Source organism: Mirounga leonina, unplaced genomic scaffold, assembly GCF_011800145.1.
Source record: "Mirounga leonina isolate KUSES-001 unplaced genomic scaffold, KU_Mleo_1.0 Mir_115, whole genome shotgun sequence".
NCBI lineage: Eukaryota > Metazoa > Chordata > Mammalia > Carnivora > Phocidae > Mirounga > Mirounga leonina.
In genome coordinates, this window is record NW_023270268.1 from 26,440,683 (window position 1) to 26,459,272 (window position 18,590).

General features: G+C 45.1%; 2 protein-coding genes across 2 annotated transcripts in view; one reads left to right on the forward strand and one right to left on the reverse strand.

Moving 5' to 3' along the window:
* Positions 1–12,631, forward strand: part of COLQ (collagen like tail subunit of asymmetric acetylcholinesterase) — a 71,654-nt gene extending 59,023 nt beyond the window's left edge. The window contains exon 17 of the mRNA XM_034994427.1: positions 12,465–12,631. Within this exon, the coding sequence (XP_034850318.1) occupies positions 12,465–12,528 (64 nt within the window). The 3' untranslated portion in view covers positions 12,529–12,631. The remainder of the gene's footprint in view (positions 1–12,464) is intronic.
* EAF1 (ELL associated factor 1) lies at positions 4,067–18,568 on the reverse strand. The gene is made up of 6 exons (XM_034994484.1): positions 18,299–18,568; positions 16,116–16,210; positions 14,123–14,259; positions 12,094–12,284; positions 10,182–10,415; positions 4,067–7,412 (listed from the first exon to the last, which is right to left on the reverse strand). Exons 1-6 carry the CDS (start codon positions 18,399–18,401, stop codon positions 7,366–7,368), a joined length of 807 nt encoding a protein of 268 aa, XP_034850375.1. The 5' UTR covers positions 18,402–18,568; the 3' UTR covers positions 4,067–7,365.
* Positions 18,569–18,590: the final 22 nt, after the last annotated feature.

Here is an 18,590-nt window from a genome sequence, read left to right on the forward strand (position 1 = left end):
CCAGGTGCCCCAAGAGTTCACTTTTGACAGCTGTTTGGACCACAGCCTTTACTACAAAGCAGTGAAAAAGAGCAGCAGTTCTCAAACTCTGCCTTGAGCCTTGTTGCCTGTTTGGGCCTGTTTGGGAATCTCATCAAACCAAGAAAGACAAGATTATGGTAGGACTTGGGGAGGGGTGGAAGTGTAGGTAGAAAATGAAAGAAGCATTGCGGGGACAGGCTCAAAGCAAAGCAGGCTGTGTATAAAGGGGTCAAGATCAAGCCTGGACTGGGAAGTGGACCCAGGTCCTGATTCTTTGGAGAACTGCAAAGTTAAGAAAAGCATGGACTGTTGTGGCTGGAAGTCCCTATCAGGATTTCTAAATCTAGGGTAGAAATCGAAACCGCTTCTCTGTGTCAAAGTGACATACGGCTCAGGTCTTCCAGGCAAGAGTGGAAAGTTTCATTCTTACTGATAGGATTGCAAACTGCAAAGTTTTGACAGCCCAAGATTTTAGTCACAAAGGTTGACAGTGATTTGGTTCAGGTGGCAGGAGTAAAAAGCAAAGCTGGGCTGTCACTGAAAAGAAAGCAGTAGTCACTCAAAGAAAAGAGTGATTATGATACTGTAGGCTGATGGCTTCCTGTTACCTTTGCTGCTTTATCAGGGTCTGCTCTGGCAGTCTGATGAATGACAGGGTGCAGAGCTGACTTCTCCCCTCTCAGTCTGGACTGGTTTTTTACCCTGTCACCAGTAACGGATGCCCAAGCTCTGTTCAACAGATCCCCAACGATCCAGTCTGTGGCTAGGCCTCTCTAGGTCAGCCCACAGGCTCCTAACATGACCAGGGAAGCGTGGGGAGGGGGTTTGGCCCCAGACGTCTTTATCCACCTGCAAAGCCATTTGAGTGACAAATTTGTTATCGAAGTAAGGTCTTTAGAAAACGTAACTAGTACTTAGGAAGCAGTGCTTGGGAAGATGGGAGGACAAATTTTCTAAGCATCATGGGACAGATACACTGGTCATCCATCACTCTAATACAGGCCTGGAGGACACATGGGTCAAATTGCTCAAGAAATCTCCAAACCTCATAATTAATGGGCCAACCATGCTCCAGTGACTGCTTTACTTGAGTTGTCCCCCTCTCCTTTCCTCCCCTGTAGTGGAGTGAACCAATTTCAATGAAACTCAGATCTTGCATTTGTGTGGTAACAATGAGCTCACAGATCAAGGATCTTGGCAAGTCATCAAGGAGACTGTTATACTTCAGCAACCCACAGTTACCACCCATGGGCCCAGAGGCTCCAGGAGTGTGGTTTCCATCTCCATTTGTAACCACTCTGAGAGGCTGCAGATCACACAAGAGTAATGGGTTAAGGACTCCCCACCCCACATCATCCAGTTCCTTCCCTCCCCTGCCCCTGGGGTGGGGGGAAACACAGGAAGAGAACTCACACTGCCTTTATCAGAGGGGATTCCTCTCTGGGGGTTCACCTCAGTTCTTTGCAGCCCCGGACAGTTGACTTTTGGAGTCAGACAGCTCAACAAGAAACAAACTCACTAAAGGAAAAATGGGCTATTTCCCCTGCCCTCTGTTCCCCTTTGTCCCACTACCTTTACAAAAAGAAATAGGGGTCCATGTAATAATGAAATCCTGCTGCCAAGATGCTGGTATCTCAAGAGAATTGGTCATTATTTTGGTCTTGCCATCCTTCTACCCCCTCAATACCTCTTCTGGAATTTGGGTTTTGATGTTCTGACTCATAAGGAGTACCACACCCCACTGCATGTGCTACTCCAGGTTATTCTCCATCCAACACCTAGCACGGGAAATTGAAGGCAGTCATCCCTAGTCGTGGATCATCACTTGAGGCCCATCACAGGAGACTGTCTTCTTAGGGCAGAGGTTTAAAGCTTTAGGGTTTATAAGGATGACCTGAAGGCTTGTCAAAAGAGATTACTGGGACCCACTTCGGAGTTTACGATTCAGCGGGGTGGGACTTGATAATTTCTATTTCTAACAAGGTCCTGATGGTGCTGGACCCAGGGACCACATTTTAAGAGCCACTACACTCTGGGAAAATGTCTCATCTGAGACCAAATACACTGGGGGAGAGGAGGACTTTGGGTAGGTGGCTTTTTTAATACTCTTCCATTAAGGAGGAGTCCCTTCCTCTTGAATCTAGGTCGGCTTTTGATGGTTCAGACCAACAGAATACTGTGGATGTGATGCTGTGTGACGTCCAAGGCTAGGTCATCTACGGCCAAGCAGCTTCTTGGGACACTCATTCTAGGGGAAAGCAGCCATCATGTAGGAAGACCAACTACCTAGAGACTGCCATGTCAGAGAGGCTCTGCTTGATAGTCCCAAATGAACCTGCTTCCAGCCATCCCTACCATGGTGCCACACGTGTGAGTGAAGCCAGTTTGGATTCTCCGGTCCTGCCCATCTGCCACCTAAGTAACACTGAGCGACCTCAATCGAAGCCCCAAGGAGAATTGCCCAGCCAAGCTCTATCCTAAGTCCTAACCAACAGATTCCAGGAGATAAAATGGTTTTAAGCCACTAAGTTTTAGGGTAGTTTGTTCCTTAGCAATAAGTAACAAATAGTGCTAGGGGTTGGAAAGCTTAGCGAGGAAGCCAACTACTCTGAACAGGGCAAAGTGCGAAGTCCAGAGGGGCCGCTGGCTTGGCTTTGGTGCCCTCTGCAGGAACCATGAATAGAAATTGGCCTTAACGCCTACGTGGACTTTTATTTATCTGCCCAGGAGAAAAGTCAGGCCGAGAGGGGACTTAGTGATCGTATGGCCCAGGGTTCTCAACCGTGGTGGGGATGTGGGGATGTGGAGGTAGTAGACTGACTGCAATAACCGCCTAATTCTCACACCTCTCCAAAGTACTTTGCAACTCCTCCCATCCGCTGGTGGAAGGCACGGTATTTGCCCACCCCTTGATTCTGAACCTGACCCCGCGACTTGCTTTGGCCAATGACATGTTAGCAATTGTGACAGAGGCAGTGGTGTTTTCTCTCTCAATCTGGCACCTCTGCCTCCGCCATGACAATATGCCTATGCTAGGCTGCTAGATGTTAAGTCACATGGAGCCCACCTGAACTGGCCAAGGCCATCGTGGGTCAGCTGAATCTGTCAACTGCCAGACATACGGAGCCCGGTCAAGACCAGACTGTCCAGGCACTCCCAGTCTAAATCATCAATCCAGACTTGTAAGCAAAATAAATGCTTATTTTAAGCCACTGAATACTGGGATGCTTTGTCACCTACCATTGTAGAGGCAACAACACTTAACTCGGGATCGAAGTCCCTTAAGTGATGAACATACACTGCCACTACCCCAGAGAGTCCTGGTTCGAGTCTGACTCCTATTTCCACCTGACGAAACGGAAGCCAATTGCAGAATAAGCAGCAGAGGATTCCTAGCCTAGTTCTTTCTCACTTTCGATCCCAGGACCCCGGGATCATGACCTGAGCCGAAGGCAGACACTTAACCGACTGAGCCACCCAGGCGCCCCCAGCCTAGTTCTCTTAACGTGTAATTGTATAGTCAATCCAAATCTATGGAACACCCATTTGGTGAAAGACACTAGAGAATTAAAAGGGTCGCTGCCCACCTAGAAGTTTATAGACCACCTGGAGCCAAGACCACAGGACTGATGTGGGCCCTGCTGTATGTGGAATGGAAGCAGGAGGCAGGATCACTTCCAGCCAGTGATGTCTGTGAGGACGGAGGAGTGGCATGGCAGTGCGGGTGGAAGGAACCTGTGAGCTAAAATGACTAGGCTATGTCTACGCATTCAGTTTAACCCGTGCGTGGTTCTCAGATTCAAAGCTAAGCTGCCTTTCCAGACCAAATAATGGCCTCAGGTGCCATTTGGCTTGCTAAAGACAACCTTTAGTTTTGAACTTCACACCTTTCAAGACTGAGGTGTTTATCCTAATGATCATAAACACCAAATTAAAAAGGATTCCATTTCGATAAAGTAGGCTTAAGTATAAAGGATTCTTAATAGAATCCTACATTTTTCATTGATTCCTAGTAAGAAAATAAAATCCACCAAGGCATGGAGTGTATTGCTGACCTTTTTTTTTACTTAAATATAGTGATCTTTAAGAGAATAAACCAAAAAAACTTTACACAGCAAATATTTTACATAAATGTAAACATACACATCTACTTCATAATTATGCAAAATAAACTTTTAGGCACAAGATTTTAAAAATCATTAAAGAATAAGACAATGAATCCAAGACAGATAGGACAGAAGCAACAAAAACACATTTCATAATGCTTCAGTTGATCTTGTCTTCCAACCTACTGGTTAAGGCCTGAGTTTCAGAAATCCTACCTTCCTTGCCAAATGGAAACATCCAATTTGGCTGTACCTAATATACATCCACATAACAGACTATTATCTTTCAAAATAATGTAATAAATACATCTCTCACACACATACAAACACCCCCATACATACACCCTACTTAACCAGCCTCTCAATAAAGACAGCAAGGATTCTGGAATTTTCAAGTTTCCCCACCACTGAAGCACACATGTTAATTCCACACACAGAAAAAAAATGATTCTGCTATAGAAATAAAGTAGTTAATGAGTGGCATCATCACAAATCTCTAGTTTGTATTAAGTTTCCCCCAAATCACATCTTTACTGTGGCTTGCCATGGCTCCTTGGGTACCTAGGATTAAGTCTCTATACCTTGCCTAATGACCCACAGAATGGTAGACGTTATACAGGACAAAGAAGAGGCAATTTTAACAATTCAGGTAGAGACTTCAAAACCATGAAAATCAGCATGGATTGTTTCCAGCTGTCCCCAAATGCTTGGAATGTTTTCTCCATGTCTACCCTCCGTACTCCACTGGCCGGTTTTCTCTGCCTCCTCCCCACCAGGCTATAAGCATCTGAATGTCTAGTCCTGTGAACACCCCAGGGAATAGAGATGAGAATGACAGTCCATGCTTTTAAGGAGTTCACACCAACCAGAGCTCAAGCAAGAGGAAGGTCAGTACGTCCACACAGCACCCGAGTGGGCTGAAACGAGCAGAGGAAGAGGCCACGAGGATGGCATCTCCAGAGCATCAGGACTGGGGCCTGGCGGGACGGGGGGGGGGGGGGGTACTGAGAAGGCACAGAGGCACAAAGAACAAATCCAGTGAGGCTGGCACGAGGTTACACATGAGAAGTAGTCTGTGAGGCCAAATTCTTGATTTCCAAAAAGAAAAGATTCCTTGTTCTGGTGGGTAAAGCTGGAGGGCCGGGGGAGGGAACCACCGAGGGCTTTGTGCAGAGAACAAACTGGAAACGGGCTAGAGGAGAACAGTGCAGTGTCAGGTAGGACGGGTGACAGAGGAAAGGGTCTGAAGCCCAGAGAGCTCGACTTGCCAAACCCAGTGCCACACGCCAACATGCCCAACATGACCCAACATGCCAAAAGCCACAGCTCTGTCTGTCTAAATCAAGACTTTGGGAGAACAAAAAAAAGAGTGAGAGAGGAGTTTAAGTAGATATTTTTAGTTCAAGTTCCTGGAACCTGCCCCAGCTTGAGCAAGTTAAGAGCTGTGAAACAAGTCCCACGTGCAGTAACAAGTCAAGTCTCCCAATCGTGACCTTCACCTTCCCTGAGCTGTCATTACCAAGGAATTATAAAACAATTATCAATTCATTATAAATTCCTACCTGCCATTACATGCACTGAAACCTCACGATGGGCGGAGCACCCAGCACAAAGTACTGGTGTGTTAGCCTATTACCTACACTAGGTGGGGCGGTGTGAGTGCGCCACGGGATGACGGCGCTGGGCCCCCATCTCCAGCTCACCGGAGCCCCTGTGTGCATCAAACAGGTGGCTCGATAAGGTGCGACTCTCACCAAAGCCCCCACCGTGAATCATCTCATTCCTTTCCAGGTCCAGACTGCTTCCATCCACTAGCGGGGGATGCAGAGGCCATCTTTGAGTGGAGGAACCCAAGGAAGGAAAATCAATTTTAATGTTTGCGATACCCACTGAACCAAAGTAAATGGAAATTTCTCAGGACCTTCCAACTGTATTCATTCAAATTACAGAAATGGGCTACTCCATACTAATCACGGGACAATTTATCACACATTCACTAAATATGGAACATTTACTAGTGACCACTTCCCTGTAACAGATTCATTTGGAAACTGCACACTGCAAAAAGGCAATCTTGTGACTTTCTTCTAGTTGTATATCAAAAATACAAATCGGTCTGGGAGTCAGGCACAAACAGTGGTAGAAAAGCATGAACAGAAATGCCTTCTCAAAGGATGTGCTCATTTCATATTGCAGAACTGCTTCCTATCTAGATTCTGGGTTTTTGAAAACCTGCTGCTGGTTCTCTTGTTCGGAAAGGTTCCTTCACTACACCTCTCTTCCACTCCTACCTCCCCCTACTAAAACGCACTGAATGAAGAACGCTTAGCATGGATCTACGGAACTAACAGCCCCCATCTGACTGCATCTCACGCGTCAGCGCAGTGGCTGCTGGTCTGACCTGCTCATCCAGCCTCATGTATTTAGCGACTTTTTGGATCAGAATTTGAGTCAGAAGTACCCAACACTTTTGTCTTTTGCAATCCAATAAAAGCTCCGATGTACAACTATCAGTGTCATGTATAAGAATCTCCAGTTCCAATAAATGAGATTCAAGGGAGGGAGCAGCAGGGAAAGCCTGGACTGGGGGCAGGAGACCGGCCATCAGCCAGTCGTGGGCTTCTCTTTCCTTATTTGTAAATGAGGAGGTTGAACTAGCAGAGCTCCAGGGTCCTACCTGGCGGATGCTCTAGGACGCTTTCTCAAAGTCGGTTCCTACACAGGCTTATCAGGTTGGGTCTGACAAAATTTCCTTACCACTTTGTCTCAACAGTGTAAAGTGGTTTTAACATACTTCTATGCTGCAGTTTGAGGTTTCCCTCTCTCTCCTACCCCTCAAAGACCAGGTTTCATTTCACTGGTGCAGACCACTTAGCCAAACTGGTGGCTGCTGAGGTTTAAAACGGAATCACTGGCCCCCTAGAGATAATGGCCTTTGAGTAACCTAGACCAGGGCACATTGGTCTGTTGTCTATGAACAGTGTTAACCAAATAGAAATATAATTCTGTTAGTTCTTCCATAGTTCTACTTTGCAACATGAGATTGTTCAAAAATTACACGAGAAAATCACCCATCACCACTAAGTTAAAGACTTGAATGTCTGAGACCTCCAGAGCCTCAAACTCCTACACAGTCACTGATCCACAGCGTGTCCCTCTCAGCACGCGGCTCCGTGCGAGCGCAGCCTGGTCCAGCAGCACATCTGTGCACGAGAAGCTGATTTCGAAAGATCCGACTCTAGTCATCACTGTCACTGCCAGACTCACTCAACTGCAAGTCATTTCCTATAAAAAGAAAACAGAATCACACCAAAAGTGCACAACTTCAAAAGGACTTCCCCACAATTCTTTGTTTGACTGCCTTGGTTATCACACTACAGTAAAACCAAGCCAATTCCACTTAATTAGGGAGGAAAATCAATTTGGCTCAGTGACAAAGCTGATGCAGTCAACATTTTTAAAGAAATGCTATTCTTGGTAGCTGCAAAGCACAGCAATGCTGCTCACTGGGATAGAACAGGCGAGGAGCAGGCCAGACAACTTTTAAATGTGTTAATAAATAGCAAGAAAGCATTTATAAATAACTCATTCACCATCTAGAATTGTCCACATTAGATTGCTTTATAAAAGCTAAAATAACACAGAGTTAGGCTCCCTGTTAAGGAAGCCGAATACTGTTTATACCAGGAACACGCTAATCCAGGATCCCCTCTGGGACATCTCTGTTCAGGATATTCATGTTACTTTAAACCTCAACTCAACTAATGAGCTTTTGTAAAGCCTCCGATTTTTGTTTAGTGTGCTCAATTTAGGAGTGAAGAACAAAAGTACTCAACATTTCAGTCTCAGATGATAATAAAAATAACAGGACCCCAGCTGATACCACAAAAGTGAACTACAACATGACCGATTGCTAATCCCTGGGCCAGCTCTTCTCAAAGTTTGTTCTGAGGACCCTGGGTTCCCTGGGACTCCTTCAGGAGGGTACTTCCTTTTCTACTCCACGCCTGTGTGATGACAGATTTTCTTCATCTACATCAACCTGAACAACTTAACAGCAATAGACTGAATGCAGAAGTGGGTGTAGAATCCAGCTTTCTACTAAGCTAGACATTAAAGGGAATTCTAAAATTGTAAAAATATGTTACTCTTCTTACTAAATATTTTCTGATTGGAAAATTTGTTCTTCATAAAAATGTTACTTTTGTTAACATGTGATGGTTAGTACTGTTACTTTAAATGAATTACTGAATATATTTTAAATATTTCTCAGTTTTAATTTCTAATATGATAAACACTGATAGATCTAAGCCACATACACAAAAGCTCTTTGGGGTCCTCAATAATTTTTAGAGTTAAGAGCTCTGAGACGCAAGAATGTGACAACTAATCTTCTAAACTTAAGGAAGTCAACACGGGCATGGCAACCACTGGTCACTCCCAATCAGCTAAGCTGAGCATGATCTCTTACACAATAAGACGCTGTGCATTTAACAGGTCAGTGTAAATGGAGGTGAAAATCTAGTTTTGAAATCGCTTATATAATTGATTTGATTCAGGTTCAAATTGATCCACTTATTTATTTTCGAGAAGAGAAAATATAATCTAGGTTACTATTCAGGAAAACAGTCTTATAATGACTATGTATTTTTATATCAGGGTTAGCAAATTTGCGCTATTTACTTTGATTTTAGGGTTTATATGTTGGTTCCAGTTGACAATCCTGGTTTAAATAACTCTAGTGCTTTACTGTCTATGAGATAGGCAGTTAAGGTCTTGCTATTTGAAGAGCTGCAGAACAGGATGACTTGGAGCCATAAAGAGCTAAAAGGATTTTAAGGCACTGGTAGGCAGGTAACACCCACGGTGCCATTTTTTTGCTCTTTCTAAAAGGAAAGAATAATTTAGCATTAACTGGGCAAAATTAGGAACGGACTTAAAGCCACAGTAGCTGTCTGGTACTTTTCCACTGTGAACACCAAACTCCCAGTGTGAAACTTACTCTCCCTAGCCACCTGAGAAGAGCACCACGGCACACCCTGATACCTAGAACGCAGGCCCACAGAACGGGACAGCCGACAGGATCCTTAACTGATATCCTAACGGGCTTGAACTCACTCAAGGAAAAGAGCGGGGCCTTGAGTAGTGTTTCTCCCCCAGTGGGGGTGGCTCTGTCCCCCAGAGGACACCTGGCAATGTCTTGAGATATTCTGGGTTGATACAACTGGGGCAGAAGGAAGAAGAAGGGCACCTAGTGGGTGGAGGCCAGGAACGCTCTCAGCCATCCTACAATACATACGACTGCCCCCCCCGCCCAACAACTACTTACCTGGCCCACAATGTCTGTAGTGCTGACGTTGAGACTTACCTTTGCCTGGTCCACAGTAGTAGGGTTAACTAAGCTAGCGTCCCCACTCTTGCCTCCTCAAAGGCAGTCATGCTCTCTGAGAGCATTCGTTAGGACTCTGGACAGAGAGGGGCATAGGGAAGCAGTACTCTCCCCACGTCCAATACAAAGGAGTTTGTCTTTGCCCTTGTTTTCTTCTGCTTTACTTTAGTATCAGCTGCATTGAGAGCCACCCAGACACTGCAATGCTCCTTTCTCTCCCTCCTGCCAAAGGCTAGTTGGTTTCCAAATATATCCTAATGGCTCAGGTTCCCAAGTCTGCGGGCTGTGGGTCACCACAGTCCGGAGAACTGGGTTCTTGGGACCTGTAAAAAGACCCGGAGGCAGGGGGCAGCATGGTGGCAGGCAGCATCCCTAAAGCCTGCTAAATGCAACAAATAAAGAGCCGAGCTGTTCGTGTTTCAGCATTTTTCAGAATTCACAAAACCTAATTTGTGCCACTGGGGAAAAAAAGAGAAAGAGCAGACTTTCTGGTTTTGTACTTCCCTTTTTTTACTCTTTGGTAACTTACTCCTTTCTGCTCCAAATTTTCTTGGTCGGGATCCTTTCTTACGCCTTAAATATCTTCTGGTGTGAGGTAAGCGGAAGCCCCATCTCTGGCCCGACACGCCACCCCCGTCTGAGCCAGAAAGGGAGAGCACACTTACTGAGCGTGTTCATGAGCTGGCTGCTGCCCTGGGGCCGGCCGGTCCCATTGGCGGCGGCCGGCCTGCTGCCGTAGGGCTGCGGGTGTGCGGGCTGCGGGGGGGACGCCGGGCCGTTGTCCTCGGCGCCGCTGCTGGAGCTGTCCTCATCGCTCCCCGACGAGCTCTCCGACTCTGAGGAACTGCTCCCGCTGCTGCTGCTCATCTGTTCAATAATGTCAACTTCGGCTCGCAGCTCTGGGACAAAATGACATGACGGGGGTGAGCACAGCAGCCCCTCTCAGGGCCACACGCCGCAACTGCTGTCAACGGTGAAGCGGCAAGACCAACAGCAACGAGGAGTAACTTAAACTCCTGCTTCTTAATGCCTTAAAAACGTACAAACAAAATGACTAAAACCAAAACCAACAAAATCAAACTCTGTCTGCAGAGAGACAATGGAAACATCAACTTCAAATAACCAAACGGAAAACAGTTTCAGATAATGGCTGTTCTGTATAGGAGATGAATCAAGTCTATTTGCCTTATCTACTTTTAAAAAAAAAGAAAAGAAAAGAAAAAAGATTGTGAATTATGGGATTAAACACCAAATAAGAGAAATATTATGCTAAGGGGTTGAAAAATATTTGATTAGGCACTGGAAGATCTGGATGTTTGTTTTCGATCCACCTCTATCTAACCAGCAGTGAGACCCAGGTGTGAGTCGATGAATTTTCCAAGACACGGAAAAAATGCAAGGTCAGAGCAGGCGGCCTCCGAGTCCTTTTCAGCTTTCCCGTCCCACAGAGAAACTGAGGCAGGCAGGGGGAACCATGGTAACTGAAGGAAAATGGGGAAACGACATTCTTCCTCTGCCCTCTTTCTATAGCTCACCGACAGCCATGCCTGTCAGGTACTACATTTTCTACAGATGAATGGCAGGGAAGGAAAAACAGGTCTTCCTAACCTTTCCAAGTCACTGAGTACATTAAGGATACATCAGAGGATACATTAAGATGCCAGATTTTCCTGTCCAAACATAGCACGCGGTTTTAAACAAGTATGGTTCCTTTAAGCATAACTGGCAATAACTAACCACTCGTGGTCCAGTTCCTGTTCAACTAAAGTGAAAACTTTAATAAACAGCATTCTAATATCCACGAGGAAAACAAAAACAGGAGGCTTAACAAATGTGCACCATGCAGAGAATGATTCTGTTTACTAAAAGAGAGCACTTCTATAAGGTAGAAAAGGCAAACTTCCCAAGGACAACTCTTTATCTTTCCCTATCTACCACTGTTACAGATTTACTTTTGTTTCATAGAACTTCAGAAATCTGAAATATGACATTACCCTCCTAACTTCCTAAGAATCTGGACAACTAAAACCACCCCCTCACTGTACGGGGAGAAAGCCAAGGTGATCCTGGCCTCGGGTCTACATTGGAGAGAGCCTGATCAGACCTCTACGTCTTTCTAGGCCGTGTCCATTTCCAGGTCCCCATGGCACTCTCGTGTTCACACGCTTTGTGTTAGTACAAAGCATTGGTCCTGGTATTTTAGATGTTCTTCTGACCTAGATACTATACTAACATTGACACACCTGGTTTTCACCCCGACACCTTGGGATTCTCTTCTCCCAAAGCCTTAGAGGAGTGTCGTATGGACCTCTGGATGGCAGTCATGCTTGTTTAATATCCGGGGCCTCTAAGCAGAAAGCTGCAAAGATGGCCACCACTCACTCCAGTCACTGTTCCCGGGTCCCCCTTGTCCAACGAGGCACGTGGCAACGGCCCCCACCCGCATCACCTCTGGAATGGTGAACTCTGCAGAAATGTTTTTCAACGGCAGAAAATGCCTGTGCTGTCATGTGATCGCCACAAAAACACCAACGTCCCACTCCAAGCTGCTATCGTGTTCCAGAAAATGCTGCCTACCTCTTTTGATATCATCCAGCTGGGGTTCAGGTGAGGGGTTATCTTTCAAGGGAGAAGTTTTGGGCCCAACTGGAGGCTTTGTTGGAGCTCGGAATGGCAGAGGTGGCGGAGGAGGTGGTGGCTGTGACGGCTGTGGGGGACGAGGGGCTTGCTGCTCCATTCGAGCTTGGATTTTACTGCTCCCCTCGGCTCTGAAATGAGATGTGGACATTAAGTTGGAGGGGCAAAAAGAGCTCCCACATCTGTTCAGGGGACCAAGTACCCACAGGTCTCTGCACAACCCTGTGCTCTTTAAAGACTACTTCAAAATACTGATGTCTGTAATTTTATCACATGAGCTGCTCACTCAACACGTGCCTATTGCATTCCAGGACTGCACTCTGCGGCAGAGATGAACGAGACAGACTTGCTGTGCTCATGGAGCTCACGTGTTAGAGCAAGCAGGTAAAACCAGTATGCAGGACACAATGCGATTATGAGAACGCTTTTTCCTAGTAGACCACAGTGTTACTTATTTGACCTGTGTACAGTATAAAGTTATAGTCACAAGTGTATGAGTTACTAAGTAAAACCAGCTCTTGAAATGCTGGCTAGTTTGCAAATTTTTGCACGCTCTATTACTGCTTGCTCATCTTGTCATGAGCCAGCTCTTGTGAGCAGACAAGCAAAGCATTCCACCCCAAACTGAGAACATTCTATTCATTAACAATTTCTTTTATAAATGGACTAGCCCAGCAAACTTTGGGCTTTCCAACTTTGGTGTGCACACAAATCACCTGAGGAGCTCATTAAAATGCAGATTCTGACTTAGCAGGTCCTGGAAATTCTGCACTTTAAAAAAGCATCCAAAGGGCACCGGGGTGGCTCAGGGTCCTGGGATGGAGCGGGGCCAGCGGGGAGTCTGCTTCTCTCTCCCTCCGCTCCTCCCCCTGCTTGTGCTCTCTCTCGCTAATACAGAAAAGCTTTAAAAAAATAAAATTAAATTAAAAAATAAAAAAGCATCCAAGTGATAAAATGCTGCTAGTCCACAGAAGACACTGAGTGGTGAGAGACACGCCCACAACCATCAGCTGTTGGGGTAACAGAGGCACTGGTTCGGGGAGGTAATTAACACAAATATATCCCAGGCGGGAGAGGAGCAGGAACTTGGAAGCGCACCCCCAGGGTAGGGCTCAGCTGCGGTGCTGGCCTCCAGTGAAGTCACAAGCTCACCAGTAATCAGTCTCTTCATCTGTGTGCTTTTTTTTAAAGGATAACAATAGCACCTTTCTAAGTTATGTGTCAAGTTAGGTAGGATAATGCATGACAGCATTTGGCATAGTGTTCAGCACATGATAACCCAATAAACAGTAGCTACTTTGATTTTTTGTGGACTGAGTACAGAAAAATGGCTTGAGAAAGCATAAACAGAAAAACAGTCTGTAACACTCTAAGATTTCATGACTATACTACAATAATTGCTGTATCACAATGTGAAAAAGAGAACCACTGGGTTGCCTTTATTTATGGAATAAATTTTGACTTTAAAATCTAATTGGCTTCATATTAGACATGTAATACCTGTTGAATTAAGTATTAAAAGAGCTCATTATTTAAAAAAAATAGGTAAAACTTTATTTTGGTATTATAAATAACCTCAAATGCATCTTGTGAAAAATTAATGTTTTCAATCTAATAAAGAATATATATCACTCAATGATTCTTTCATAATTACAAGCCTACGAGTTTAAATCTTATCCCGTTAGGTGGTATTATATCAACAATCATGAGATTAATAAAATGGATTTAATTGTAAAGTACATCCTCTTCCCCAGTGGCTTCCATGTTTCAGGTCTTAAAAGCATTATTTCTTTTTATTGCATTTGAGGAAGCGGTATTTTACTGACTTGTCAAGAAGACAGAGGTAGAGCTGTTGAGATTACCGATAGGACACTGAATACCCAGATGCTCACCTCCTTATAAAATAAACAGATAGATAACACAAAGATATAGAAACCCTGTATCAATCTGCATCTGCTTATTCACATACCTTGTTTTCTTGACCTGAATGCTGCTACTGAGTTTCTCCAGCACATATTCACCAGTGTCATGATTAATGATAAGTACACAGTCTTTCTGATAAGGCCGTTTGTTCCCCTTAAACACAGTCATTGGTGGTGTAGATCCCTAAATGCCACAAAAGTAGAAGACAATCAAACTAGACACACCAGTTATGAATATCAAAACTGAACTTACAAATAACTATCTCATCAAATCTTTTATCAGAGCTACTCAAATAGATCAGAATAAACTGATTTCTATTTTAATTCCTCTGGCTTCCTAGGCAAAAAGGAAGGGGAAATAATAATATAGCAAGAATCTGTAACTGTGCAACTGCTTCTCAGTAATCGAGAAAGGTAATATAAACTTGCAAAATTACTGTACCTTTTTCTAAGGACTCAAGTTGTGTTACAAGTAATGGCAAGGTGTGAACTGATAAAAATAATTAACCATTACTCAGTATTATACTGAGTAGAACTTTCACTATGAGAGTAAAACCAGTAAGTAATCATGGTATTTCCTTGTAATTTCAGAGTCCGGGTCTTCCCCTGAGGCCAAGCAAGCAAAAGAGCATTCTCTAAGGGCAGCTCATTATTCTGCTTGGCTCAGGATAAGTACACCTGAGCCTAAGCCCTTCAACTGCTACCCTGTTGCTCTGAGACAAAAGAATAAAATCTTTAAACCAGACACCTGGCCCTTCTGCTCACTCAGCCCTCGGCTCTGCGGAATCCAGAGCAGAAGGTGGATGGCCTCTCTCAGATTCTCAAGCTCTTTCTTGCAGGGCTTTACCAAGGCTTCTGCCTACAACATCCTGTCCCTTCTTGTTCAATTACTCAACCTTCAAATCTGCTCAAAGGTCACTTCCTTAGAAAAGCCTTCCCTGATTTTCTAAAATAAATGCTGTTTTTTATATTTATTTAATTCCAGACCATAAGCTCCCCAAGGGCAAGAAATATGCTTGTGTTGCTTAAGATTGTATTCTCAGTGCTTAGTAATGGGCCAGCACACAGTAGGTACTCAATTAAATGACATAAATAAAAAAATAAAAATTAGTATTTGACAAGTATAGGATTTAATCCCTTATATAGAATCAAAAACTGCTTAGCTCTTTGACTCCCTATTCATAGGGTAAAAACTTAAGAGTTGGAAGGGACCTTAGAGACCATTTATCTAACCCCTTCATTTTACATTTGGCAAATGAAGATCCAAAGGGAGATGATGTAACCTGCCAAAGGCAACAAGTAATGAAATAGCAGTTGGAACTGGCAGACAAGTAATTGTTCCTCAACGTGAAGCTTCTTGTCCAGAGCCTTTTCATTCTATCACTGGTTACCAAGACCTTATTATGTTCCATCACAGGACTGTGGCATGCAATGACACATGTTCATTAAGAGTGCTTTGTTTGATCCTTTAGGCTTTCTGATTACAGTGTTGCCTTGGGCAAAGCTTCATAAAAACCTCTCTGCAAGGGATCTCAATTTAGCTTTTAACTGGGTTCCTCATCTCTAAATTAGCTAACTGCTCTGATCCTCCGGTTCTTGCTTCAAACTTTCAGCCTACACTTCACCTTTTGCCAGATGTATGAAATATGTTAATCCTGCTCCTGCCTCCCTTAACTCCTGGCTTGCCTTGCCACACTCCTAAACGGTTGTTGCTATAAATCAACATGGCATCTAGGGCTTTGCTCTTTGAGGGGGGGGGGGGGGGAAGCTATGCAGATCTAAAAGAGGGGCTAGGTATCCAGATAGGAACATTGTCTATTTTGTAGCAAATGGGAGAAAAGGGAGCTTGGGGAAAATGGCCAAGAATCATTTTTACTCAAGCACCTGGGAAGCACGAATTCCAACCTACCCCACCCCCAAAATTCCTTTTTCCCTTATGCTGGAACTTTAGAAATCTAGAGGTTTTTAAATAGTAGGAAATTCAAATGGCAATAAATAGAATATGAGGATTCACTGTGATTCCACAATGCATAAACTTACAGGGATATGTGGCAGTGTAATTGTGACTTCATCTCCTTTGCCAACCTGAAGCTCTCCTTCACAAGAAGTATCTATAGATGCTGGCTTAAAGTCATCTAAAGGGAAAAGCAAAAGAGCATTTATCCACCAAGTTACTTATACTAAGCCTCCTGGGCATTCTTATTTAAAAATTTAAATTTTGGGAGGGCGCCTGGGTGGTTCAGTCGTTAAGCGTCTGCCCTTGGCACAGGTCATGATGCCAGGGTCCTGGGATCGAGCCCCGCATCGGGCTCTCCGCTCCGCAGGAAGCCTGCTTCTCCCTCTCCCTCTCCCCCTGCTTGTGTTGTCTCTCTCTGTCAAATAAATAAAATCTTTAAAAAAAAAAAAATTTAAATTTTTTTGTTACTTCACATAAATGGAAAATACAAATTTAGAATTAAAAAAACAACTATTTCATTGTGGAAAACCCTGCATATACAAAAGCAAAGAGAACAGTACAATGAGCCCCTGTGTACTATCATCCAACCTCAATAATTACCAACTCAGTGACAATCTTGTTTTATCTATACCTCCCACATACTTTTCCTCCCATCCCCACTGGATTATTTTGAAGAATAAAAAAGCTAGAACTCATATACCATTTCATTAAGCAAAGATGCTCCCTTCTCCCAAGTGACAGATGAAAATTAATGCCTTATTATCCGTAAGGTATTTTATCCGGGTTGTTGTGTACAGGATCAAAAGCAACAGAGCATATTAAGAAGATTCTGTGATTGTTAAACCCTATATGAAACATGAAAGGCCATGGTACCACATAAGCTGATTTCATTTTGCACAGAAACTCAAAATTAGGATTTGCCACACTCAAGTTCCATAGATTTAACAAAAATACTCTTGTGAAAGATGGTTGAACTGTACCTCCAAAGGTTAATCCTGCCCATATCTCTCAACTGCTGCTGAAGTACAACATGAATAGCCATCTTACTCCATTTTGACATACACTGGCCTCAAACTGCAGATCAGGTGCATATGTGAAGCGTCCCAAATTCCACACTGCCCTTCACGCTACGAAACCATCAACTTCGGAAACTGCTCAGGAAATGATGCTCTTATCACATTCCCAATATCCTCCCTCTGAAAGAGCCGATCTGCTCTCAGTAGGAGACATAGTAATGTTAATGACAAGTGACCACAGAAAGATGGAACTTCATTATCTAACACTCCCTCTTCCAATGTGTTGAGTCACATTTATTAGCTCCTTCGACAAAAACAAGTCTTAACCAGCATTAGTACTACCAAGACGGGAAACCAGGAGCTTGTGAATCACACAGGGATGATCAGTCAGCCCATTCTGAACAGCCAAAACTTTACCCAAGACACAGAGTGGACGTGCCCTCCCTCAACAGAGTCTGTAATCACGTAGAAAAGGAAGGTCCAGCATAATGACTATTTGGACATTATGCCTCCTCTCCTCTGCTTCCAAACATAGCTCAAGCTTTAACTTATTCCAGGCTCACGAATTCTAATTTTATTCTTCACCCACATGAGACTTGGGACTGAGTTAAAGTCTGGGTTGTACAGGTGACCTCAAAAGACAGCAGAGTCAATCGAGGCACGGAAAGCTGGAGGGGGAAGACTGATGGAACGCACAGAGGATGCGGATTCTTTGGCTGCCGAGGGGATGAAGCGCAAACTCAGGGTGACCAGAACAAAGACGAACGAGGAAAGAAGGCTAAGGAAGACAGGGAAGAAGAGGATGGAATAGGAGGGAGTCGATGAGACTCCTGAGCAAACGGGAAGAGTCCTTCCAACGTGGAGGACCCCGTAGGGTCATCAGAAAGGGGGATGGATTAGACGGAGAACTGGAGTCTGACGTGGGGTCACAGTCTTTCGGTAATAAAGAGGGGTGAGTTTCGCTTAAAGGGCTGGGTGGGCGGACGAAAAAGGAAAGGGGCCAATAGCCTTCGGAAGAAGTATGTGGGATCACAAGACAGAAGAATAGTTGGGAGTGGCGAAAGGTTTGGTTTGGGAGTGAGCTGGAAGGGGGGGGGATCGAGGTCCCGGGAGGATCTTGGGGTAAGAGAGAAGGGAGCTGACGTAGGCAGGGGTTCCTGGGCTTTGGAGGGCCGAGGGGAGAGGACGGAGTCGGGTGGGCGAGAGGAGGGCGCAGCGGCCGAAGGGAACAGAGGGAAGCTCTGGCTTACAGCGAATGGTGTGGAAAGAGGCCCGCGGCCGCTTCTCGAAGCTCTCCCCGAGCCGCAAGCAATGCTCCTCGCGGTCCAGCAGCGGGTTCGCGGTCCCGTTCATGGCCCCGCACGAGCCTCGCGCCCGGACCGGCACTCTCCTGGCGCGGCCGCGGCCCCCGCTTCCCGCGCCAGCGTCCGGGGGAACGACGCTCCCTGGACAGCGCTCCGCAGCGCACGGCGAGCCCAGCCGGCGGCCACCCGGGCCGGAAGCAGATCCTCTTCTCCGCGGCGGGGTGGGGGAGGACTGCGC

What these genes read in the sequence shown, in the direction of transcription:
- EAF1 (XM_034994484.1), bottom strand. Translation starts at nt 18,401, where the DNA reads ATGAACGGGACCGCGAACCCGCTGCTGGACCGCGAGGAGCATTGCTTG. An exon ending in ATTCAGGTCAAGAAAACAAG is followed by an intron (nt 12,285 to 14,122) that starts GTATGTGAATAA and finishes ATCTCATTTCAG; the next exon opens with AGCCGAGGGGAGCAGTAAAA. An exon ending in CCAGCTCATGAACACGCTCA is followed by an intron (nt 7,413 to 10,181) that starts GTAAGTGTGCTC and finishes TTCTTTTTATAG; the next exon opens with GAAATGACTTGCAGTTGAGT.